General features: G+C 35.5%; 1 protein-coding gene across 10 annotated transcripts in view; it reads left to right on the plus strand.

Moving 5' to 3' along the window:
* Positions 1-26,550, plus strand: part of KCNT2 (potassium sodium-activated channel subfamily T member 2) — a 120,647-nt gene that overhangs the window by 71,229 nt on the left and 22,868 nt on the right. For 5 of the 10 annotated variants that reach the window (XR_007907244.1, XM_051804324.1, XM_051804337.1 and 2 more), the window contains 10 exons: positions 5,976-6,084; positions 11,701-11,809; positions 13,084-13,140; positions 14,244-14,393; positions 15,516-15,745; positions 16,398-16,614; positions 17,873-17,978; positions 18,215-18,387; positions 20,341-20,412; positions 22,328-22,462. Coding sequence is in view for 9 of the 10 variants with exons in the window: in XM_051804324.1 (XP_051660284.1) it covers positions 5,976-6,084; positions 11,701-11,809; positions 13,084-13,140; positions 14,244-14,393; positions 15,516-15,745; positions 16,398-16,614; positions 17,873-17,978; positions 18,215-18,387; positions 20,341-20,412; positions 22,328-22,462 (1,358 nt within the window). In the remaining variant the exon portion in view is untranslated. The remainder of the gene's footprint in view (positions 1-5,975; positions 6,085-11,700; positions 11,810-13,083; positions 13,141-14,243; positions 14,394-15,515; positions 15,746-16,397; positions 16,615-17,872; positions 17,979-18,214; positions 18,388-20,340; positions 20,413-22,327; positions 22,463-26,550) is intronic. The other 5 variants (XM_051804347.1, XM_051804386.1, XM_051804344.1 and 2 more) reach the window with 3 other exon arrangements.

Genomic DNA, 26,550 nt, shown 5'->3' on the forward strand with positions numbered 1-26,550 from the left:
GTGATAAAAGAAAAAAAACTATTTTAATATAAACTAGAACCCTTCCAGCTCATGAAATTAATTATTGATCACAAAAATCCAGGAAAAAAGTCCACTGAGGAAGGATTTATGAACATAACTTTAAATTTTTCACCACAAGCTATACACAAAATTATTGAATGCTTGCCTCTATTCAGTTCAATCTCAAACTCCAAAGGAAGTTCAGAATAAATCTGAATATTCCGAAAGATGCTTAAAAATTGCCTAACAAGACTGAACCAGTTTATAATTCAGTAAGTAAGATTTAAGCAATCTCAATTAGAAATACTGGTTTGCTGCTACATTATAAGGAATAGCAATTATTTTTCTAAATGTTAAAAATAGAGACAGTAAAACACGGGAAATGAGGGATTTGCATTACGTATCCAGTATTTCTTAATATACTCTCTGTCTGCTATGAAAAGTTAGTTGTTTCCATACCTGCACATGCAGCATATCAGAGAAGGGAGAACAATAAAAGCAACATAAGCTGCAGCTAGCAAGAAAAAAGGATATTTCCTTGTTAGGCAAGTGAACCCTCAGAACAAATTTTATCAAACATAATTTATTTTCCATAGACTATCAGCATGCTGTAAAAAAATATTTTATTCAAGGCTAAAGATCCTGTTCTGGTCCCATCGCTTGCAGAAAGTCACTGAACTCCTTGACAAATAAATCCTTGCTCCTACTAAAACACTGAAACTTAATGAGCTAAGAGCTTTGAATTTGATTCATCAGCATTGGACTCCTGCAAATGCAATAGTGAAAGCCAGTGAACTGGCAGCAAGTAATCCTGGAGTAGTCAAGCAAGGCAAGCACACTGTTTGGAAGGGACAGAGGGTCTGGGTACTTAGGGACAAGAACAACCTAGAGTTCTTGCAAATACCTGGGAAAATACTGGTAACTTCTGAGAGACTGAAAAGTATCAAAAAAGCCAAGCTCACTTGCCTAAATTAGCCATGAGTTCAGAAAAAATCAGCAACAACATCTCATCTCACAACGTGAGATACATGACAGTTGCGCAGTGGTTAGAAATGAGAAATCCCATATATAAGCAGAGCACGTGACTTACATTGCACTTGGTAGGTTTATGCAGCGTTAAGGGCAGCTACATCAGCTGTTCATCTCTGCTCATAACTGCTCCAGAATTTATGCAAAGACAAGACAATTTTCACCTCTGCTGAACCATACCATAGAGCAGACAGTGGACTCTACATACAGCTCACAGAGCTTCCATCCATTCTGGCCAGCACTGTCTAGTTTGGGCTTTGGAGTCATGGCCAGCTCCATCTCTCTCTAGGCAGCCTTTCTGTCCTCAAGGACTGGTGTTTTCCTCAGGAAACACCAAACTGGTGTGAGGCACATTTCAGCTGCCAGTACAGACTATTATCAGATCTCATTTATCTTTGCATCTGAAGCATACCAACAGGCATATCTTACCAAAGACACGATCCTGTTACCTTCTTCTGGGACAGAGTGCCCTGTTGGAGGGCTGGCTGGCCAGTCATAATAGTGCAGTATCTCAGCTCTAGCAATGATATTCTGAGGGCCAGTGGGATCTGAAGCTTTTAAACAAGGTGTCACCTCCCTGTCTTGTTTTCTTTTTTATTGTCAGATTACTTTTTCACAGGGAATGTAATTATTTATACTGCAAGTAGAAAACAGGACAATTTTTTGTTTAGTTAGTTTTATTTTACTGCCCCCTAGAGCTTTGAAATGAAATGGATTTAATTTCCTACGTTGTTCCAGCTCTAGTCTTTACTAACAACTTTAGTTGTTAGTTACAGTTTGTCACTGGGCTGAAGGAAGTTCAGCTGTTATCCCAGAATCAATCTTTATAACTACAACTGATTTTTCACCCTGTTGTCATGAAGCTAACAAACTGATTAAGACAGTCTTGGATCCTCTCCTATGTCTGACAACTGTCAAAATAAAAGGAGGAGATCCTGACCAGAGCAGCTGTTGCTACTCAAGTGATTTTTCGAAGTCCCTGAGAGTTTTTCTCTCCCCAGCTACAGTCCTCAAGCAGAGGATCTACTCATTTGCCATGGATACTTGACTGCAATGGCTGTTCATTGCTTGCTATTTCATTAGTAAATAAGTTTTAATGACAACATTTTTTCAACTAACAGCTTTGTTCTGATGCTTTCTGAAAATTCAAAGATGGTCCGGTTCAAGCTTGCACCTTTCTTCCCCCTCTTCCATTAATCAAATTGTGTGACACTACTGTACTGGCAATCTAAGTTACACTGTCTTAAGAGCATCAAAATACGGATGCAGACATAGGAGGATATAACTAATTTATCAAGTTGCGTGGCAAGAGGATGATTAAATTAACAGATTTATTTTAAAATATTACATGTATTTCTTTGAGTTCGGGTGATTAAATTCCTGTTGCACCCACTTTAAAACTTAAACAGCTTTTCATACATAAAATTCATTATCACCCCTATATTAACCACCATTTGTAACAGTGGTATCACCAATACTATACGGAGAGACTGAATCTAAGAAATCACTTGAAGTGCCTAACTGTATTTTTGGCTCTCTCTCCTTGAGTGCTTCTTCAGAGTAGAATTTGGGAGAATAACTGGGCAAAAAAACTCAGAAACACTGATAACCAGCTTTTGTACACAAACATCTGTATATACTAAGTGAAAAGAGAGAAAAAGAAGCAATAATGCAAGTTATTAGATGAACAGCACATACACTGAGTTCATTGTATGAAGCTGTACAGGGCATTTAAGTATCCATTTTATATATATTACATGTTTGTAGACTGTTGCTTCAATGAGTTAGCAAATGGAATGCAAGGCATATTTTGCAGTGTTACAACTGCAAATGTGCCAAATAATCATCAAGAGATCTTAATTTTGAAATCTTTTGCTTTTCTATACAATTGCATAAAAATATTTTATGTTGAGATTCCTACTTTTAGTTTTATGACACCCACGTCTATTGATCTATGTTTGGGTTTTTAATAAAATAGCATCATTTGAATAATTTTATGAAACAATCTTCATTCTTATATTTAACAATTATTGCACATTATGAAAAAACCAGGCTTTTTAGACAAAATAATAAAAAAAATCAAGAAAATGTCTAACATAGAAGTAACTATACTTCTAGGCATGTGGCATACAGAAAACAACCTCTTCTCACCACTTTTGCCAGCCAGAGTGGTCTGAATGATTACTATGGAAAGAAACGGAGGAAACTGGTAATGGCAAACCCTGTGTCATTAAGCCACACCATCACTGCAAGTGACTGCTTCCCTGATACCTTTTGCATAAAAAGATTAAGTAACATCTTCAACAACACATGATTTTCAAATCTGTCCCTAGTCCACTCCCAAGCCTCTTACTATTCCTGTAATGTATCCATATGACTGCCATCCATCACATGGCCCAGCCACTTGCTATTTCTACAGTGTGTTGGCATTTCATCACATTAAGACAAAACAGCAAAACCCCTAATGAACAAAAAAAAAAAAATCCTAAGGAGGATAAGAAAAAGTGACTGTATACATGGAAAACTTACAGCAGGTTACATCCAAGTTCTGGAATCTCCTGAATGCGCACAGCAATCCTACATCTATGAAACTATTAATAAGAAAAAAGTGAAATAATGTATTTTACTATTCTCAAAAGGTCTTCCTCTTATGACTCCATTTTAGTATTTCTAGTAGAAAAAGTACTTGCTAACATCTCAATTGACATTAAAATATTATGGTTTGAAAATGTCAATTACGCCCTGTTCCAGGCAGAGATTTTCCCTTGTGTTCAGGAGTCTGAAAGCTTTTCTTACTGCTGATGCTGCATATAATGAATCATTCTTTATATTTTATCTTTTAATACCACCAATGCCATGACTAGGCAAGGCATTTCAATCCAAGTATTGTTTCCTAGATGCAGCTCTTCTATTCCTTTTTGGTTTTGAAATAACTAAAAACTGATGGCTGATACACTGAATTTAGTCTTATTTCACAAAATTCAAAATATTAATGTATTATCACATAGATTATTCTCTAGGATAGCAGTATTCATCCTTGCCATAGGACAAAAATAACAGGCTGAGAAATCTCTTGGAATCTTTGGTCAGTAGCTGGCAAAATTCTGACGTCAGTTGTGCAAATGCTTTAGTTGCACGAAAACGTAGATCTGCTTTTAATTAAACTGTTATTTTTTAGATTTAGCCACAATTTTAAACCCTCACTTCCTGATGTCCTCATTTAAGGCTATTTTAATTTTGAGTCTCTTTGGAAAGACATCTCTGCTACATCATTCTTGATTAATTAGACATGACTCATCACTGCCATCTAGGTTTTCACACAATTCTTCCACATCCAAATGTCACCCCTTTCCAAATGACATGATCCCTTGATGACACTTGCAGAAAGATAGGAGACAGTCAAAATACCTTATTAGTGGAAGATTTCTGTAAACAAGCTCTCTATTCTGCATTCCAACCAATATAATATATTACACTAGGATCCTAGGATTACAAACATTAGAGGAAAGCTGAGGAGGTCTCTAATCTGACAGTCAGTTATGAATGCAGACCATGTCGCTCAGGGCTTTACTTAGGTTCGTGTGGAATTTTCCGAGGGAGCAGATAGCATAGCAGGAACTTCACTGTCTGTTTTCATGGGCAAAAGGGTTCTTGTATCCAGCCTGAATCTTTCTTCTCAGTTTACAGCCATTGTCTCTTGTCTTCCAGCCATGCAACATTGTGCACAGCCTGGCTCCATCTGCTCAATAACCATCCCATAGATAATGGAGGTTGCTGTTCCCCCCCCGAAGCCATCTCTTCTGCAGGCTGAACAGGCTCCCTTCCCTCACCCTCTGCTCACAGGGTCTCTGATTCTGCCTGACCTCCTTGGTGATTCTCTGCTGAACTCAATTCAACTTATACTGCTGTATTGAGGGCCTGCAAGCTGGATGCAATGTCTAGATTCAATCTAACTTGTGCTGAATAGAGGGGGATAATCACTGCTCTCCACCTACTCACTGTGCTTCTGTTAAAGCAGCCCAGGATGCTGCCAGACCATACTCAGCTCACTCTCTGCTGGGACCCCCAGGTCTTCGCCAGCAGAGCTGCTGCTGCCAGTCAGCCCCCAGCCTGTGCCAGTGCAGGGGGTTACTCAGTCTCAGAGACATGACTGTGCTTGTGCTCTTGCAGAATTTTATGAGGTTCTTGTCCGCCCATTCCTCCATCTTGTCTTGGTCCATGTGAATGACAGTCCTGGCCTCAAGTGTTTTGACAGTTCCTTCCAGTTTGGTGTCATTTGCAAATCTGCTAACCACGCACTCTTACCCCTCCTCCAGGTCACGGGTGAAGATGTTTAGCAGAACAGGTTCCAGCAGAGATCCCTGTGGCACTCCATTTGCCCCAGGACTTTGGGCAGAGTTCATGCCCTAAGACTCCAGTCATCATTTATCCACATAAATTTTGCACTCCTCCAGACTGTAATGTCTGAACATGGAGGAGAGAATACAGATTTTTCTGGTGTTGTTGGAGACTTCTCCTAGTCTCCACAACCTTTCAAAGATAAGAATGCAACTCTTCAAGGACATTGGTCTGCTCTGTCTGTACCCATCTGACCCTGCAGGCTCTTATGGGCTAGTCTCTGAAGCAATCCCTGTCAAGATCATCCCCTCCTGGTGATCCTCCTCCTGCTTGAGCCTGCCTCAAAGCAGAGGCCTGAGAGAACACAGAGTGCCTCAGCCTTGTCCACATCTGCAGAATTACTGGATAGTTTGTCTATGTGTATATGTAATTATGTAATACACATAATATGTAATATTACTTATATAAGGTGTACATAAACATCCACACCAGCTGGTATATAATTACTAGTCTTAAAAAGAGTTTTCCTCAGTGGAGTCAGTCTGATAATAGATTCTTTTTCTAATGTGACATGGTTATTTGTCATCACCTCATACTTTTTATTCTAGGATCATCAAACCATTTTAAGAGCCTGGGCAGTTAAAGACTTTGCTCCAAATTGTCCTTTGTATGTCCAGATATTGAAACCTGAGAATAAATTCCACATTAAGTTTGCAGGTAAGTGTGAGATTTCAGTAATTGAAGCACTTGTTAGTATTTGGCAGTTTGTTTCATAAACACACAAGCAAAGTGAGAATCCCTGGACATATTTACTGGTTAGAAGCTGATTAAGAGTGCAGTGTTGTAAAATAACATGTGCTGTATGTGTCCTATCAATGGTAAAATGTCATGTTTTACATTAAACAATTAGTTGTAAGTACTTTTAAGAATTATTAGTCTTATGTCACATAATGAAGAGAGTAGAATTCTTTCATTATAACACATTGCTACTCCTTAATTATAGATCCAGCTAGGTCTCCAGCTTACTATATCCATGTCTGTAAGTCATTTCTGTCTAAAAATCATACTAAGGGATATATAAGAAAATCTACGCAGAAAAGGCCAGATTTAATTCAACAAACAAGTAGGGGAAAAAATCTTCTCATTGGACTATTTTTTTCTAAGTGGTATGGAAAACATTATTTTAATTACTTGCAAACATTTTGGAAAGAGACATGTAATTTAATTCTACATCCAGTAAAATGCATGCCTTAGAAACTGGCATAAAATGCAAAATGATGCTAGAAAATTTTAAAAAATTCACTCATATAAAAAGACATTACCAGCTTTAATTTGACAAACTTTCTCTGCAATATGTAGGTAGGTCTCTCTTTCTCTGTCTATATACAAATACATATGTACATACAGACATAAATATGCTTATGTGCAAAAACACAACAATACTTTTATAATGAACTAATATATAATGAATCTCTCTGAAGTAGAGGAAAAGTTTTCCTTTTCAGCTTTAATTTTGAAAATTCAGTTTTATTGACAGATATTCTAAGGAAGAAAAGATTGCTGATTCATGCAAAAATCAAAACAACTCTATGGAAAAATATTAATCTCCTCCATCATACCAGAATGTGATAAAAAAGTAAATTCTAGTGCAGAACAGTCCCAGAGCAACAGTTAAAGCTGTAATTTTAAAAGCTACTGAATTTACCACTAAGTTAGAAAGAAGAAAAAAAAGCATCAATAGCAGTTCTGAAGTTATAAAAGTGTAATCTCAAACTATGAGATGGCACAGCAGGGAATAAGGCTCATGCTGTGACAGGAATGATAATGCTTTTTCATCTCTCCTTTAAAACCACATAACACAAACATAATCTCTTCTCCCTACCCATGGCCACTTTTCTTTATCAGTAACTGTGTTAATTTGTTGTTCCAAATTGTGTTTTTAAGAGAGTTTCATTATCCTTAATGGCTTGTCTCTGTAGGAACTTACATAAAACTAGACTTGCAAAACAGAGGTAATTTTTTATATCTCTTCTAAGTCTAGGATAGAGAATTTGGACCAAAACAACCAACCAATCAATCCCCCCCCCCCCAACCTCTTTTGGTAATATTTCCTTCAACTGAACTTCAGCATCACCACTGGATACTTCCCTACTGCAAGGGGTTAGGGCACTGACAGAGCCGTGAGAGCAACATTTAATTGCATACATTTTCCTAAGAGGACTCTCCTGTTATTCATCTCATCCAACTCCTCTTCATTCTGAAATATGTATCCAGTGGGAGCTGCAGACAATAGACCTATCCAGAGTGCTTACAAATAAAATTTGTCATAACCATTCGGAACGTTTTTCTAAGTGCTTTTCCTATTATGATTCAAGACTGCTTTTTTACTGCCTTAATGCAAAAGCTTCTTTTAAATTTAATATTCCTTTAAAAAATGACTTCTTTCTTCTGGAAGTTTCCCCAAATAATATTGTGCATTTTTATGGACTGAAATATTCAGTAATAGGATTTCTTTTTCTTTTTTTTTTTTCCCCTCTTTATGCACAGTTTTAGAGGCTATAACTGTCAAAAATAAAGTTTCTGAATTTAGAAAAAATACAACCAAATAGTTCCAGAAAGTCCTCCTAACTAAAGCTGACTTTTAACTACATTGAAAATTTATAAAACACTATAAGCCCAGTTTCTCAGCAGCTTAGATTAGGCTGACCAGTCTTCCTAGATGGTATGAGACAGTCCTGAAATTTAGACCCTGACTGCCTTTACCCAAACAATAGCATCCTGGAGATCTTCTGCCTTTGGCATCAGAAATAGTATATAGGCATATAATTGTTATAATTTATTCACACACAGAAAACAAGACTTACAGATTCTTCCTGTCTTTAATGAGAGCATGAAAACTTATTTTTGTCATCAAAACAAGAGAATTGAGTTACTTTTGCCAGGGTCATATGGCCTGTCAGAAAGGCAGGTTTCCTGGCTTCTCACCTGAGGCTGGACATACATCCTTGCATTCTGTGCCTTCTGTTAATTTTTACAATGGATTTTAACTACTTCATTTAAAATGGTAACTTATGCTTCTATTAATACAGTGGCATAAGCGTTTGTCCCAGCAAACCCCACTGCAAGTTTAAGGTATGAACCCTCTAAATACACAGTCACTCTAACATGAAAGTTGTCAGATGGGCAAGGAAACACTGTCTTACCTCTTAAACTGAAATTCTTTGATTTCTCCTTAGAAATTTCCAATATATAAATGCCTTGACATGCCCAGGTTTTCTGTCAGTAATACTGCATTTTCCTTTGTTGGCAGTTACATGTAGTTTTCTTATGTTTCATATGCTTATGTTCCCACTTTTTCTTCAAACACATGGGGCTACAAAAGGCTATGTATCCTTACTGCATGTCTGGCCTTGCATTTCAGCACAAATGGGAAACTAAGATTGTCCTTGGCAGAGCGATATATGCAATTCAGAGACTGGACTAAATCACATATTTTCTGAGTTGAACTTAAAACTTTTATATATATATATATATATATATGCTAGAAAATAAATTAATTACCTTTACCTTGACTGTTTAGAAATTATGCATAATTACAATTCCAGGAAATGGGGATACATTTTGACATTCTCTATTTATTCAAAATGCACCAATGAATTAGCACAGATTGTTGAAGTCTGACGTTAAACCTTCAGTAGTTTATTTGAAAGGAACATAGTCCAGATTCACCGAAATGGATATTGAATGCATCTGATGATTAATCTATCCAATTACAGATAAAAATAGTCTCCAGGTAATGGATGGGCATTTTTCCCTATCTGGTCTGGTAGTGGTTATGTTAATTTATTAAATTGACAAAACTAAGGTTTCTCAGAATAACCGTGCCAGGTCTAGGACATGCTTACCACATGGCTGCTGCTGCAGTCATAAATCAGTATTCTGACTCTGTTTTATGGTCAATAACATTACATAAACCATAACTCACCACACTGCATTACTACATCTGTTTGAGACAGCCTTAGAAACATAATTTCTGTCGAAATATATTTTCAACAGAAACTACAGCTTCTGGAAATTCTAAATGGAATATTTCATTTGTACAAATGCAATCACAGTATTTCTTTTTGGTAAACTGATTTGACATATTTATTATTCATTTCAAGATAAACCCAAGTTTTCCTTGGCTGCTTTACTGTCACCCCAAATGAGCAATTTGCTGATTCTGGTACTTGCTGTCAGAGGACCTGAATGGTGTCCAAGACCTGAGGAGTGGGACAGCTGTCACCCAGCTTCCTCCCTTCTCACTTTAGAAGATAAAGCAGCAGATAAAGTTCTGAATAGTCCTCACCACAGCTCCACAGTGAGTCCTGAACATACATACAAAACAGGGTAATGTTATAGACAAGTTATAATCTGTCAATGAATTGGAGAAATGAGCAAAGTATTTTTTACCTGATCTGTGGCTTATACAAGAACTTAACTGCACCCAAGAGGAGAAACCCATAGTACCTCTCTTTGTGTTTCAAATGGCTACAATATTTCTAGTAGTGGTACTTAGATCACTGAAGAAGCTTTCACATGGTGGTGTCAGAGCACCTCTGAGAAGTCAAAAGCATCAAAACACTTCTGAAGTCTGTGGGGTGTTATTTTCATATACCTATTTTACAGATGCTTAACAAGTCATGAAAGGCATAATTAACTCACACAAGGTCAAAGTCTACAACTGGTGTAGAAATAGTCCTACAAGTCCCAGCATCATGGCTCTTGATGAAAAAACACTTGACAGCACAATGTGGATCTCTTAGACATACAAGATTAGAATGACTGTTGTAGGACAGCAGTCTCTGTTTGCTGTATACTATATCCTTTGTTAGATAATACTTTACATAAAATCTGTCCAAAAAGTCCACCACATATTGTAGAGAGTATAGAACATACAGAGGATTTAAGTCTAAGTTATACTTTTCATTTGCATTGTGCTATCCATGATACTTTAATTTTCTTTTATATATATTAAATCATCATGTCCAATTTGGCTCAAGTATGTGATCTGAAATAACAATGAAATAATTTTCTTGTGTATTTTTTCTTGTTTGTATTTTCAAAATTATTAGCTATAGTATAAAAACATTCTAAACAGAAAAAATAAGGGGAGATTATTTAGCCAAATCCTATACAAATTAAAAAAATATGTAAAATTCTCATTCCTTCATTACGAGGAAGTTGGTATTCACTTTCATAAATCTTTGCCATCTGACTGATGGTAACAGAATGCAGATATTCCATCCAACCACTAGACTATGTCTTACTCTCTCAAAATCTCTGGTTTGAAATTCAAATAGATTTATTAATGGCATAAGGTCAACTAAAAGAACGTATTTCTATCTGAAATATTTTCTGCAGAAATATTTAATTGCTATAAGTGAAATACATTTACAGGAGGAAAAATCTTATTTTGTCTTATATTTGACAGTGTCTTTATATAACTAAATTCATCCCTTCCCTATGACATTTAAATAGGCCTTGATCTTCAGAAAATGACAGAATTAATTTCTCCTTTCAGTAGTCAATGATTCTGTTACTGAAAAGCCTCTTGATATTTCAAAACAATAGGGAACAAAGAAGGCATACTTTGTAGGCCTTCACTTTTATTTTCAGTAAGTGTCATGCTTATAGCTATATTCTGACTAGAAAGTATATTAGGCAAGGTGGTCCTAAGGATTTCAATGATATATTAATGAAACTAGAAGCATATCTATGTAGATAGCTCAGATCTAGGTGGGGAAATTATTTGCTTACTTTTACTCAGCAATTTTCATATGGCTTATCTTTTGGTAATCAGCTGTACTACTTGTAATATTCTTTCTAATCAGAAGCTAATTCTTCTCCCATTGAAAGGACATAGACTGAATCAAACACTAAATTCAGAAGAAAAACTGACTTAGCATGCAATAATAATTCATATGACACTGAAAGCACATACAGATTTGGCAGTTTAAGTGCAGAAGATACAAACCAGACTATGCTTCGTAGCTTACTCCTACAGCTAGTGCAACAGGAGAGTGGAAGTGGGATTCACAGAGCCACTGCATCCTCTCCATGTGTAAACCCAGGACAGACAGCACAAACTGGATGCAAACCTCGTGCAGTCTGAGAGATAGCAAAGACGGGGTAAATCATACACACCTCATTTCCAAGGTTCAAGTGGAAGATGAAGATCCTGAAGCAAGTGGATGATACACCTTCACTGATTTCCTAGACAAGGAAGTGATAATTCTGTTCAATTGAAAGTATTTTTGTAAAACAATTTATATCTTCTTTTTTTTCCTACAGATCATGTTGTGTGTGAAGAGGAATTCAAATATGCTATGCTAGCTCTAAATTGTATATGCCCAGCTACTTCTACATTAATCACACTGTTGGTTCATACATCTAGGGGACAGTAAGTATTTAGTACCATAAAACCCAAACAACTTGTAAAAGTCATAGCTGATATTCTTTGGAAAACAGCTTACCCTGAATTCCTAAACAACTGCAGTTTTAAAAAAGAAGAAGGAACTTTCTGCACAATAAAAGCACCAAGATATTTCAGTCATGGCATTATAATGTCAAAGGGACACCCCTCCTCCAATATTTAAGTTTGTTGCATGCTGTTGTGCCACTTCTACAACATAAAATATGAAAAAAATTTCCATTTCTAATTTAGTAGATTGAATTGTGGATCTATGCCAAAGTTCTACTTAAGAACACCAGCAAAGCCCTATTTCAATATGTTAATTTGCAGGTCTGTTTCACTGAGCTCAAAAAATGTTTTTCTGATAACATATATTATTTGCTATTCAGTTCCTGTACATTAAGAAGCAAACAAACATACATGGTTTTTAATATAACCACACTGCTGGAAGGATACAGAATTACAGTGTCTCTACAGACTGATTAGTCACAGTAGCACTTCTATGTACTTACTAAACTAATGTTACCACATCTGGTATATCTCTGTTATGCTATATTCTTGGAATCATAAGGTATTCTTAATAAAATGTTGTGGGCAGACAGGTGCTTTAAAAAGTAAATCTCAAAATATATCTGTAGAGATGGAATACCTGAATATAGGTACGATATTCAAGTATTTACAAGACTACACAAGTCTTGTAAAAATGCTAACTTTTTTCCAAGTTACCATGGACCAGTAATATCATGATATTTACAAGAAGAGTTATTTAACCTTCTGTGTGGCATTTGTAGTATTCCCCTGTGCCCTGAATGGGGAAAACAGAAATTCTTGCCAGAACTTTTACTATCAAGAACAACAGATGTCAAGATTTTAATGGCACTGTCTGTGCCAGGCTTTGTTAAGAAGACAACAACAAAATACTGTTTCCATACCTCCTGAGCACCAAGATGAAATACATTCTTCATCTGCCTACCTTTATCTGACAAGCACAGAATACAGAGCCTTTTTTAGTTATTTCATATGACATGCACATAAAAGAAAAACAGTATTCCTAACAGCTATCAGAGAATTTTCCATCAGCACAAATTCAGACATGTGAAAGGGACTACCTTGTATCTTATTTATAATCTTATAATTGATCTCAATATTATAATCTTATCTTTAAATGTTATCTCATTATCTAATTCAGTAATAGGACTTTATTAGGGTTTGTATTATGACACAAAATATTGACTGACTTGTACTTAATGTGATCTTTGCAGAACAGCTCCATGGGAAGCTTTTAGACAACTAACTGGAACCAAGCAGACTTTAAACAGGTGAACGTTTTATTTTAGGGGGAAAAGTCAAATATGGAAAAGTTTTCTGTAATTTCATTTCTAGTTCTGCTGTTCTACACCAAGTGCACTGTTTGTTAAAACTGCTGCAGTAAAAATGGTTTACTTATTTCCATCCTGAAACAAAATGTTTTCACGCTGAAGGTGGAGAAACATGGTAAACTGAAGAAAAACAGAAATTGTGTTAAGATACTGAAAACGTACAAATAAGCATAAAGAAGCATTTCCCAATACCTTGACATCTTCACTCCAACTGGCAAAACACAGAACATATTTGTCAGTTTTATGACCTATCTGCACTTACATATGTCTAGTCTATATATGTATCCATTACATCCAGTAAAACTCAGGCAGGCAGAACCTTGTTTCACCATGAAACTCCAATAAAAAAGTTCACAGAAGCCCCAGGGCTACAAGTTTTGTTGTTAGCTGAGGTTTGGAACATTTCCACTAAACACTCCATTTGGATAAAGAACATTAGCTGCACAGAGTAAAGGATCATATGCTTATTCTCTTGCACTAGAGAAAAGAAGATATATACTTGTAATACTATACAAGATACAGTAACTAAAAATGTCCATAGGGTAAAGATCACCGATAAGCAAATGCAAAAAATCTTTCTTACAGATAAAGTGACCAAAGAGAAATTACTCTATCTTATGTAAGTTATTATTAATGATTCTTTACCTACTTCAAACAGGAACCAGACAGTCTGCTACAAAGCATCTGAAGACACTGTCTTTATGAGTAGAATGAGCATGCTGGTGGTTTCACCTGTCATCTTTAAATTGCAATGAATCTACTTATTATGGTGTGAATTTAAAGTAATTCAGGTATCTCTCTCCTGATATTAAAGTACATAATCTTATATGCCTATTACTTAGCAGAAAATGCTCTTTAATTCATTAAAATAAACTCTGTACTTACAGTATTACCAGGCTTTGATCTCAAATATTTCTTTCAGATCAGCCTAATGGACCTTTTTAACAGACATTTGTAGTTTCTATTGCCATGAAATGCTGTTGTGATTAATAAGAATTTTACATTATATTTTAAATTATTCTGTTTATCTGTACATGTTTCAGGGAGTGTCAGCAGTCACCAGAACAATGGCAGAAAATGTATGGCAGATGCTCTGGTAACGAAGTGTATCATATTAACCTGGAAGAAAGTACTTTTTTTGCTGAATACGAGGGGAAGAGCTTCACATATGCTTCTTTCCATGCACATAAAAAGTATGTTTATTTTCCTGTCAACAGTTAAAAGTTCAAACAAATAATTGCTTGTTTTGTCTGCAACACAGCTATGCACTCAAACACACAGTAATACACATTACTCTGTACCTGGCCACTCATATGGGTATATTTCTGTAAGTTATAGCTGGTCAGGTAAAAGCTCATGTTCATTCTGTACAGGCCTTCTCAGTCTGAGAGAATAGAATGTAAAGGATATAAAGCATAAGCTGGACAGTCAGAAAAAAAAAATGAACCTTAGAGAGGTTTTATGAGAACATCAGTCCTTTTCCATGCCCAAAACAATCTAGAAAAGAATGAGGGGGAGGGTGTGGGGTTTTTATTTATTTAGGACTCAGCTGGAAATATGGCTTCCTTTGTGGCATAACCATTTTATGCAATATGTTCAATTTAAATGTGGCATATGGTACATTCTGGTGATTGTTTGGAAATAAACCCGTATTTTTTTCCATTAGATGATAACATATCTTCTTTAAGTTCCAGATGATGCATCACTTATTTGATGCTGCTCTATGAGGTAAACACATAAAATAAACACAAATTGCGTATGTTTGTATATATTTAACAAAATGAACATTTATCAAACGCTGAATACAGAGTTTATTCTCATACTTAATGAGTGAAAGATTAGGTTTTTTGCTGTAATTCCTTATTTTCTATCACTAATCGAATACATTTCTAGAAGTGAATCGCAAAAATGAATTAGGAAAATGGTTTCCATTACTTATGAATAATGCAACAATTTAACATGATTAATACTTTTTCATGTTATATATCCATCTTTCTACTAATATTTTCCCAGAAGGGACTATTCATCTGATAGGAAAAAAAAACCAACTAGAACAACATTGGAAGAATATTATGGGGATTAAGAAAACCATTCGATTCAACTGCCTAGAAATTCATGAGCTCATAAAAACTGCTTGATCAGAAGTGGCCTATTTAGCAGACAACATTTTTCAAACATACTTGTCATCCAAAAATCTGCAAATATTCATAATGTGCAAAATATAAAAATATACCCGAGGTTCATTTTTGACAATGGAAATTCTGGTATATGCAGGACTATGCAAAATGAACCATGCCTTTCCTTTTCTAATTAAGGTTTGGAGTCTGTCTGATTGGTGTTAGAAAGGAAGATAACAAAAACATTTTGCTGAATCCAGGTCCTCGATATATCATGAGTTCTACAGATATATGCTTTTATATAAATATCACCAAAGAAGAGAATTCTGCTTTTAAGAAGCAAGAAAAGCATAGAAAAAACCACGAATCAAAATTATCTTACCATGGAGCTTCCAGGCTACCAGTACACAGTATAATAGCCAGCATGGGTAAGTAAAATAAAAAAACCTTCACAACAAATTCTTATTCAATATATAGTACATTAGTATGTTTTAAACCATATTCCTAAAATTTCAAAAACCTATAATCATGTAAATAAACTAAAACACGTAAAAATATTCAACACTTGCCCTCATATTTACAAAAATCCCACAACAACAAAAACCAAAACAAATGGAATTTGGGTATCTTTTTCTTTTACTTGACAATATGGTATTAAACTGGTTAAGAATGGTGTATAATAAAGTAATATTAAAGTGAATGCAAAGCAAAACAATTGGGTAAATCACATGAGTACTTTGGCATTCCTACCTGGTTGTCTGTAGTAAGTTTTCATAAGCGTCTTTGATTAAAAAAATGCCCTTAGGAAAATCTACAGGTTGTTGATGGATATTAGTATGGATTCTTATATAATATGTCATTTTAAAAGGGTAGTTAGCAAGACAACATATATTAACAGTCAGAAAAAGTGCTTTCCTCAAGTATAGTTTTAATATTTGTTATATTTTAATGTAATAAACACAATCAATATAGTATTACTTTCAATCTTTGGCCATGTAGTTAGAATCCCCACTAAATATGGGAATCTCATTGAAATGTTTTGACAAGCACACTGAGGAAATGTTTTCAATGCTACCTCAGGGACCGTGGCTATCGATCTGCAAGACACAGGATGCCGAGCGTCCAGCGGAGCTACGCTGGCCCTTCCTCCTGACGGAGGGAAGGAGGGCAGACGGCCCAGCATAGCACCAGTTTTGGAGGTTGCAGACTCATCCTCACTTCAGACGTGTGACCTGCTAAGTGACCAGTCAGAAGATGAAACTACCCCATCAGATGATGAAGTCTCTGCAGGCTTAGAGTATGTGTATTAAATATAATTTAAAAAGCCACTATTATGTGAAAGGCATCTATCGATTTTTTTGACATGCAGATCAATCCGAGAAGTTGCAGGAAGCAAGACCCATAAAGCCCAATTATGGAATTATTCCCTTTTATGAAATGCTATTTTCTGCTAGCAGAATGCCATAAGCCTATTTTGAAATAAAGAAAGCCCCAACAGGTTAACTCTTCTATTTGCTGGAGATTTTCTATCTGCTGTTATAAAATATCTAGTTGTGTCTGAAATTTTTCCATAGCATTTTTTATGGTCATTTAGTTACTAAGTTAGCACTCAACTAATTTGGAAACAGATAAGTACTCCTGCCATGAGAATGCATTGATAATCAGATCATCTAACAGGCTTGTTGAATGCTGGGGTGAGGTGTCTGACTTCCAAATGTAGGAATGACAAAAAAAACCAGTATGAGACAAAATTATCATGTCTAATTTAAAATACTCGTTAACGTATTACTGAGACCAATGATGCATTACCCAGATAAACCCAAAAGATTGAATCATGTAACTGCCATATAGATAAGCAATTATGTTTATTGGGATTGCTGACAGGGATGTTAAAAGTGAAATACACAATTAAGCCAGTGGCTCACCTACCAGTTTCCCATCTCCAACACTGGCAAGCATGAGAAACCCCAGGGAATATTATACAGTTCTAAGGAAAAAAATAATAGAACAAGTCATCTTAAATCTGCAGAATGAAATCTCGGGATTTAAAAGGCCTCTTGCAAAAAACTAAGGCAAATTAGAAATTTCATCTTATCAGCAAGAGGATTTGCCATTTAAAATTTATTTCAGCCATTTTGAAAGTATTTTAATAAAGCAAAAAGGTAATGACTTCACTCATTCTTGATAAGTATTTGAAAGTAAAATTAGAGAAGGAAGAGCAGAAATACAGTTATTGCTATTTCTTTTCTTTCCTTTTTTAACTTCCTCAGAAGTTTCCAGTTCAAAACACTAGGAGAGCACACTATGATATATCAGCCTATTTTCAAAACCCGAAGCAAAATTTCTTCGGTCCACAGAAGCATGACAGCTTTCACTAAGCTGTAGTGAATTCATGGAAACAGCAAAATATATTCCTTTGACCTTTATTAAACAGTTCATTTCACATACTTGACTCTGCAAAACTTAGACATATGTATAAACATCCCATAAAATAGTAGTACAGTCAGCTGTGTTTCAGTAATTTGCTCTACTGAAAAATGTTTGTTCTATTCTAGGTATGCCAAAGGCTATCCTCCTTACTCTCCATATATTGGAAGTTCTCCCACATTTTGTCATCTTCTGCATGAAAAAGTACCCTTCTGTTGTCTAAGACTGGATAAGGTAAAGGAAGTTTCTCTTACTGGATAACACTGCATTCTCATTTGTCTCTGGCATCTGAACAGAGGTAAATTCTTATTTCTGCTTAGGGATAGGGTTTCTTCAGCACTTGCTGAGCTCTGTTTTCTTTTTCTCCTCCTTTTCATCACCAAGTGTTTATTTATGTCTAACCAGGTCTATATCAGGTCATCTGGTACAATATTCACATCCACTGAACTTGTTTCTTATTTTGATTTTAGGGATGCCAACATAACTACTATGAAGATGCCAAAGCCTATGGATTCAAAAATAAATTGATTATAGTTGCAGCAGAAACTGCTGGCAATGGCTTATATAACTTTATTGTTCCACTCAGAGCTTATTACCGACCAAAGAAAGAACTGAACCCCATTGTGTTACTCCTGGATAACCCGTAAGTAGATTTTTTTTTTTCTTTGACAAGTTTTAAACTCATTTTACCATTACTTCAATAGATACTTTTCATATGGCCAACTTAAAATCAAGAATATTATGGCACATTTATCTCTGAGGAAAGTTACTGACAAAAATAATACCCTGTGTTCACTGTCATATACAAAATTGAGCTTTTACTGACTGTAAATGGTCATAGTAAATTTAAATGTTGTTATTCTTCACAGCTAATGTTTCAGCTAAGTTTTTCTTAAAAATACCCCAAATAATGTGAATAATACTTTTAAAATCAAAATAATTTTATAAACACTGTAAAAAGTAAGCTGTGTAACAGTTTCACAGCTACATAATTGCACTAACCTACTTAACACAATGCACTTACTGGCCTGAACCAGCTAGGTATACTTTTAATAATTCTAGACTCAAAGATAAACAGTTATTTAAGCCAGGAGAACACCCACAGACACCCTTTGTCTACAATTATATAAAATCATGGAAGGAAATTAAAACCTGCAATATAGTTGTCACTACTATATCTGTCTGGGGATCACTGGAATTTTTAGGCTTTCTTGCATTAGCTGCTTAAAATTTCAGACAAATTCTACTCTGTCAAGACTGGTACATTTATAATCTGACAATGAAATTTATTTTTTTTCCACACTTTAGTACTTCTCAAGTACTTAAAATCACAATTTGAAAGACACAAAAATGGAGGTTAGCTGTATACAGAAAATTAGAACAAGCTATGACTCTAAGAAAGGACAGCAGCTAAAACGTCTTGTAGGCTGTGATTCCAGGGCTGACACATCCCTTTGTATAGATATGTTCCAGGTTAAGGGATTATTTTTTTTCTACAAAAGCCTGCTGTGAAGTGTCCCACTTTCCCTCAGGCAGCTCTTCAGTCACCTGTGTTTGCAAAACAGAAGGTTTATGTTCATACTATGGCATACAGTGAATTACACAAGTTGGTAGAAGCCTAAATGAGGCTAAATCACTTTGCAATGTCAGACTGAAGCCGTGAGCACACGATGCCCTCTAGTGCTTGCTCTTTTTGCCAGCAGAGTGCCTGAGTTTACACATTTTAATGCTGTTGTGATATTTAATGGCTAAAACAACTTTTGATTGACATAAAGTAAAAGCTATGCTTACTAATTAAACTAATACCCTTCGTGTTGTGTCTCTCTATGCAGTGTTTGCAGTGACTCCTCTAAAAGGAGGTAGAACTCAGGCTGCCATTCAAGTCAATTGGAATTTTTTAATTTACTTCATTGGACTTGGGAATTCAACTATCTCCAATGAACATATATTCATGTTATATTCCTGTTTTCTCTGCTTATCAAGGCTATTTATTACAGTGTGCCTGTTCTGATACCTGTACATCATATGCGTTCTAAGATTTCCAATGTTTCTTGGTATTGTAAGAGGAAACACAGTAAAAGTTATGATTAAAGAAACCATGCAATAAAATATAGTATCTTAGTTTTCACATTCCATTTTAAAAATTAAGTTTCATCTAATATTGTCTCATTGGCTTGAATGGAGTAGGTGTCGCAAAACCCTAATGATGATTTGATTTCCACTTCACATTTTAATTAAGAATTGTTGCTGCTTGTTTTAAGTACTCCTAAGACATGCATTGGAGTATAAGTTGGTAGTGTGTCCTTGACATCAGTCATTCATTCTTACACTTGGAATTGTCCTGTGCCATAAAATTGCTGATTTTAGAGGAGCATTTATTAATATAAGCGTGTTACTTCTGATCCTTCTTTATGATCACAGCAAACTGTTGATTCATAGCTATCTACGAACCTTTCTCCTGCTTAAAGCGATATTATAATGTCAAAGTTTAAAGAAGTTATTTTTTAAAAAAAACTACCAGTTTATTGAAATATTTTAGAAGAGATGCTGGTGTTGTGATACTGTGTTTCATTTTGTAATCCCATCTGCTGCTTAGGCCAGATATGCATTTTCTGGATGCAATCTGTTGGTTTCCAATGGTTTACTACATGGTTGGCTCTATCGACAAGTAGGTGAAATAACTGTTAGAAAACTTAACATTGTAGTTCTCAGTGGTTTGTTGTGTGTATCGTGATTGCATGTTTCAGTCTGTGTTGTAGTTGAAGATGATCTTTTTGCATGCATGGTTTGTGTCTGTGTGCTATAATTTGGGGTTTCAAATTTCTGATTTATAAGGGTATCATTAGTGAAAAGTGTGGCAGGGACCACAAGTTAATATCTTTAAAACATAAAATTAATACTTATTCAGGTGCATTAATATGTCCCTTTAAATGAACAGATTATAGCTCTTATTCCAGTGTTATTCTGTACTGAGTTATAAATGGTTTGAATTTATTGACTCAGGTTTTGTAAAGATAGCTACAGAATGTAAACAGTCATGAATGTGTCCAACAGCTTTCATTTTCCACCACTTAAAATATCACTTACTCCTACATTTCTGTCTTCACCTCTACTAATATGTTTACATATAGGTTTAGCAACATTGATTTAATGTAAAAATCAGACAGAAACAGGAGAAGAGGAAGGGCTCATGAGTATGTTAGTAAATGCCTGTGTGTAGAGTGTAAATTTAAAAAACTACTTCACAGCACAGCTAATACCAAATTGGGAATACAATTATTAATTCCCTTTGGAGAGATCAAAAAACTTACTTGTTCTCTTGAATTAACAGAATCCAGTTTTTTTATAAACTTGGCACTGAAATTTCAGTATATGCTGCTATTTTCAAGGATCAACTGAAAGTCTGAAAAAGCAGAAATACAAATTACTCAGAAAAGGTTTGGAGTTCTACTTGTCCACTGAAATTGTTAGTATAGATCATATAATATCAACCTTTCTTTTCTTGTAGTCAACCATCGGTGATATTGCACAGTTTCAAAAATAATTATATATATTCTTCCAAACACGATGTTAAAAAGCACCACATATTTCTAGTTTTCCTTACTCAAATTTTCAAACATAATTTACAACGTGTTACATAAATTTAGGAACCTAAGAAGATCATTACTGAAAAGAAAAATTGGACAATTTGGAAAAGGAAAAAAGGACATTAAGACTTAGTTAATATTGTAAGATTACCTAATAAGAAGCAATTATGATGTCAAAACAGCTCCACCTTGTAAGTAAACAGAATGATGCAGAAATTTAGTTTTCCATTTTCCCTTGGAAACTATGAAATTCACCCCTTATTTCACTTACTTAAATTTTGCTAGGTTTCTGGAGTCTTTATTGTTACAGAAAAGTACTTTCTAAACTTGCCAAAAAACGCTTGGGGTCTCTGGAAAATATTATTGTTAAAACAACTGAAACATGCTTTATTTTGGAAACAAAGCTACAAGGCATGATGAGAACCATAACTCAGTTGTCTGTGAGTGTGTTCTGTGATCAGGCTTCAGAGAAACATAGTCCGGCAGCGTGTAAAGTTACTGCTGATCCACAACCGCTCCTAAAAGCATCATGAGAACACTCCAACTCATAGGTTAACCTAAAAGATTAATGTCTTAGATACCCTGGTAGAACTTTTAGTAACATTTTGAAACTGAAATAAACTTGTGGGGAAGAGCAACCCAGAGCATTTATTTGGGTCTTTTTATTGTCTAAAGTAATTGTCATGGAGCAAGTTGTTGCAGCATATTGTCTTCCACAGTAACCTTTAAAGGCTCATTTAAAAAAAAAAAATAAAAAAGAAAGAAATTTATCATTTAGCAAACAGAGAGGGACTGTAACAATCTACTAAAGTAGATTCTGTATTCTGTCAAGTAATTGAGATGTTTTACTTAATATAGATTATATTAGAAGTTATGATATGTACATGGAAATGAAGGGGACTGAGCTGATCTGCAAATGCCAACCATCACCAATCCTTTAAGTGTTCCATATTTAAGTTGCTTGTTTCTTTTTCCCCCTCTTTCTCCTCATAAAAGCCTAGATGACTTATTAAGATGTGGGGTCACCTTTGCAGCTAATATGGTGGTGGTGGACAAAGAAAGTACAATGAGTGCTGAAGAAGACTACATGGCAGATGCCAAGACTATTGTAAATGTTCAAACTCTCTTCAGGTAAGGCATTTTTGCAACCTATCTTTACATCCTCATTACTGTGAAATACTTGATGCTTTTTGTGCTGAAATAAGAAATTCTTTTTTCTTCTGCTGAAGTTTTCCATTAAATCAATTTGTTTCTTACACGAGCAGACTTTTCTCATCTTGTTCAGCAATACACTAAGAATCCTGAGGTATTCTCCTGAAACCTGAGATGAAATTCTTTGCATCCCAAAACCAGATGATCATTTTAAAAGTTAACTGTCAGGTTTACAGGAAGGCAAAGAAAGCTACTTTTGAACACTTAGGGCAAAAGGTAGTTGAGAAAAGAAGTTTTTTCCACAGTGCACCAGTCTTTCACAATAATGCTACAGCCAGTATGAAAAGCAGATCCCTCTAATGCTACAAGGTAAGCAATGAAGTTAGTAGTAAGTGTTCACATTTTGAATGTTTAGTTTTGAACAAAAATTAGGTTTTAAGGCACATACAGGCAACACTAGATATGAAAACAACATGCTAAGGGCCATGAAGGAATAAAATGATCAGTCTAGTGAAGAGGCTGAGGAGGCCATGATGAAAAGCTAAACCTGTTCCTTTAGAGCATCTCCTCATTAAAGCCTTTGTGTTAAATATCTTGGTTCAACAAGTGTGAAAAGATGCATGTCTCTGAACTGTGAAAAGTATTATTTGCTTAACAAAAACATCAAAAAAATCTCACACAAAACAAAACACACTACTCAGTCAACTATGAAATGCCTCCCCGATTTGGGGCTCAGCACATCCTTGTGTTCATTCTAATAAAAACTGGAAAAAAATTAAGTCTTTCCTTAGGGGATTGAGTATCATTCAGTATTGCTTTTATTGCAATTACGTCTTTTCTGTGTCAAGCCTTCCAAATAAAACTGGAGAGAGGTGCACAGTAAAAGTCTTTTGAATCTGTCAGTGTCTCAGAAAACTGAGCTCATTAAAATACAGGTATTTCAACTGAGCTTTTTTTTGTAAATGCAGCTCTGTGAGAATGCAGTTAAATGTTGTTAGCATTTCTTCATAGGCTCAAAAGAAGCAAAATCTGTTGCACAAGAAAGTTTAGTTCTGTCTTTTAGTATCTTTGGGTTTTTGAATTGGTACCTGATACTAGCACAAGTGTGTGTGTTTAATAATCACACTGATTAAATTTGGGTTTGAAACCATAGTCAAACTTCATCTGTGCATCATTCAGGTCTACTTTTAACCTGCTGGGTTAAAACACCTGCGAGGGTGTCTCGCTGAGGATTTTCACATACATCGCTTTTTCAGAAATGCATTTTACCCCCAAATATAAAACAGAAAAATGAGTCGAATAAAAAATAAAACTTGCAAAGTACCAGTTGGTTTTTCCTGTAGCTGTGTTCTACTTTGTAAAAGATCATAGTAGCAAACTACATACTATAGGTATCCAACTAGATCTTACTATATTCGCCTTCAGTTGTCTTGCACAGTGCTTGCAACTAGATGGCAGCTTTAACTCACGTACAAGCCACATATCTGGTTCAGTATCAGACTGCATGGTACTATTCACAGTCAAAATAAACCATAATAAATAGCTTGGTTTAAGGCTTATCAATACTTTTTCATAAAACTCTGTAATCTTTCACAAAGAGTGTATTGTATACATTTTTTTTCTACTTTTTTTCCCTAGAACACGTACAATAATTACACTGCATTTTTATATTACTTAAAAGCATAGAAATAAGCAAGCTTTGGGAAGAGGCATAAGGTAGTGACACATACCTGCTCTACAGAATAAACTACATTCATTGCACTAAGGTATATAGTTTTGTAAATTACCTTTAAAAATATATTTAAAGCTTTTTCATTACTTAATAATAGCTAATTATATAAAAAACTAATGAAGAAGAGACCAAACATGGTGGAGAGCAACTGCACTTAACACAAACTGTAGTTTTAAAGAAGGATTTTAAACCACAGGAGTTAATATATGCTGTTCTCAAAGATATCACAGTAGAGATTCCACTTAAGTCTCACCAAGTGAAATCATTCAGAGGACACAGGCTAATCTAACCCTCACTCATCTACTCAGGCCTGAAACAGTGATGTGAGCGAGCTGCAGTACTGTTTGGCCTATGCTGGCAGTTCTCATATATCTGTTCTGACATTATTGCTTGATTTACATAAATTATAATCCTGCTTTGCCAGAAGAGTGTGTCCTGCTGCCCTGCCTTAGAAGACAGACAAATTCTTTATAAGGACAGGGTTATGAGCACCTTTAAGGCTAGAAGCTGTTCCATACCAATTAAAACTGTCACAACACTAGCTTACCTGACTTAATTATAGTTAAAAGGAGTAAAGAAGTGTGACTCAAATGGGCACACTGACTAAGAAAGGAAATCTTTAATCCTTTGGATGGGAAAGAACAAGTTATCACAGTTTAAAAATGAAAGAAGAATTTAATACTCTGGGACTATGCCTTAAGATGCTTTTCACTTTTTAAAATGAAAAGCCAATCACTGAGTTGAGACAGTTCCGAGTCCACCTCAGAAAAGCTGGGTTTCCTCAGGCAGTAGGTCTGTACTAGAAGTGTTTATATCTACTCTTGCTCTAATAATTAAAAGCTTTAAATGGTGGTGTTTGGGAGGCCCTGTTTTAAAGTTTTACTAGCTAATGTCTTGAAGGCTCTATTTGAAATCCTGCAAGAAGCTTTTGACTGCTGTACACCTAACAAGTCAATAGTTTGGCTGGTATCTAGCTGTCAGCACCAGTTTAGAGATAAACTAAATGAGGCATTATGACGGCATTACATTGTTTTCTTGGTTTACCATTTTGGTTCAGGAAAGAACTAAATGTATCTCTTGCTTGTCTGATTTTCAACTGCCTGTTCAACAGCAACCCATGCCTTCCATCAGGCTGATGAGGGCATTCTCTGCCCCATCCAGTCTTTCTTACGAGAATAGGATAGAAGAGAGGGATCTTTGCACAGAAGTAGCCTGCTCCAGTGCTGAAAGCTTGCAGGCAGTGTGCCTTGCACCCAGGGCAAGAGGCAATCTGTCCCAGACTACCTGGAGAGTAATTTCCCCTAATTCAGCTAGAAGGCACTCGTAAGTAAAATATGAATTTTACCAATACCAGTTTTGAAACTGATTTCCTAATATAAATCAGTTTTCATATCTTGATGATAAACTGAACCCATCTTTAATGGAAACCTAGCAACCTGCATTTTTTTTCCTGTAAATTTTGTATATTTTATCATTAGATCAGCTTTTAATTTCCTGTTACTCTTAGTTCTGAATGTTATTGTTAGTTTTCAAATATGAATGCATGACCTTTAATACAGCAATACGAGAAAACATCCAGCCAGCAGAAGCTTAAGTAATTCAATACTACATGGTATAGAATCAATGCAGAGGAAAATTATTCTTCTTCCTCTGAACTTGAACACATTTGTTAAGCTACTTTATAAGTCCAAGTTTATACCTACAAGTGTGATACTTTCATGAGCACTGGCAGGTTTTTGTAACACACAGCATACAAGTGAAGATTATTTCACAGTTGCATCCCAAGGGTTTGGTTATCATCTCTTTAATCTGTGCATGTAGGCTCCATCCCTAAGTACTTAATCTTTAGTAGGACAGAAGTAGATTGTATAACAGTACAAAGGTACAGAAATTCCTGAAATGCCTTTCCAGCAACAGTGCACACAAATGGTCATTGTTAAGTGATCCATGTTCTCACCCAGTTTGCCAAGTCCATTTTGCCTCATATGATCACATTTAACATCTATCGTCATGCGTAGATAAGTACTGTCAGGATCAGCAGAAGAGATTACAAATACACATCTTATTTTCTGACACTTTAGAGGAAATACTCAAATAATAATCTGAGTTCTATTCCAAATTGTTTAGTATTTACATAGCATAAACTATGATTTTCTTCCTAGTTCTTAGAGCCCTGAGTGCAGAGGAGGGGCTCCTTGGTCTCCTTCTTGAAAACCTGTGTACTTCAGTCAGATCACGGTTAAACTTTCCTCACTGCTTTTTGTTGCTAGAAGCTTGACTTGGTGTTAGTGTTTAATATTTTGTATATGTAAATATTTCAAAGTGACAACACAGG

This window comes from Manacus candei, unplaced genomic scaffold (genome assembly GCF_025592945.1).
Source record: "Manacus candei isolate 608988 ecotype Guabito, Panama unplaced genomic scaffold, ASM2559294v1 h1tg000005l, whole genome shotgun sequence".
Lineage (NCBI taxonomy): Eukaryota > Metazoa > Chordata > Aves > Passeriformes > Pipridae > Manacus > Manacus candei.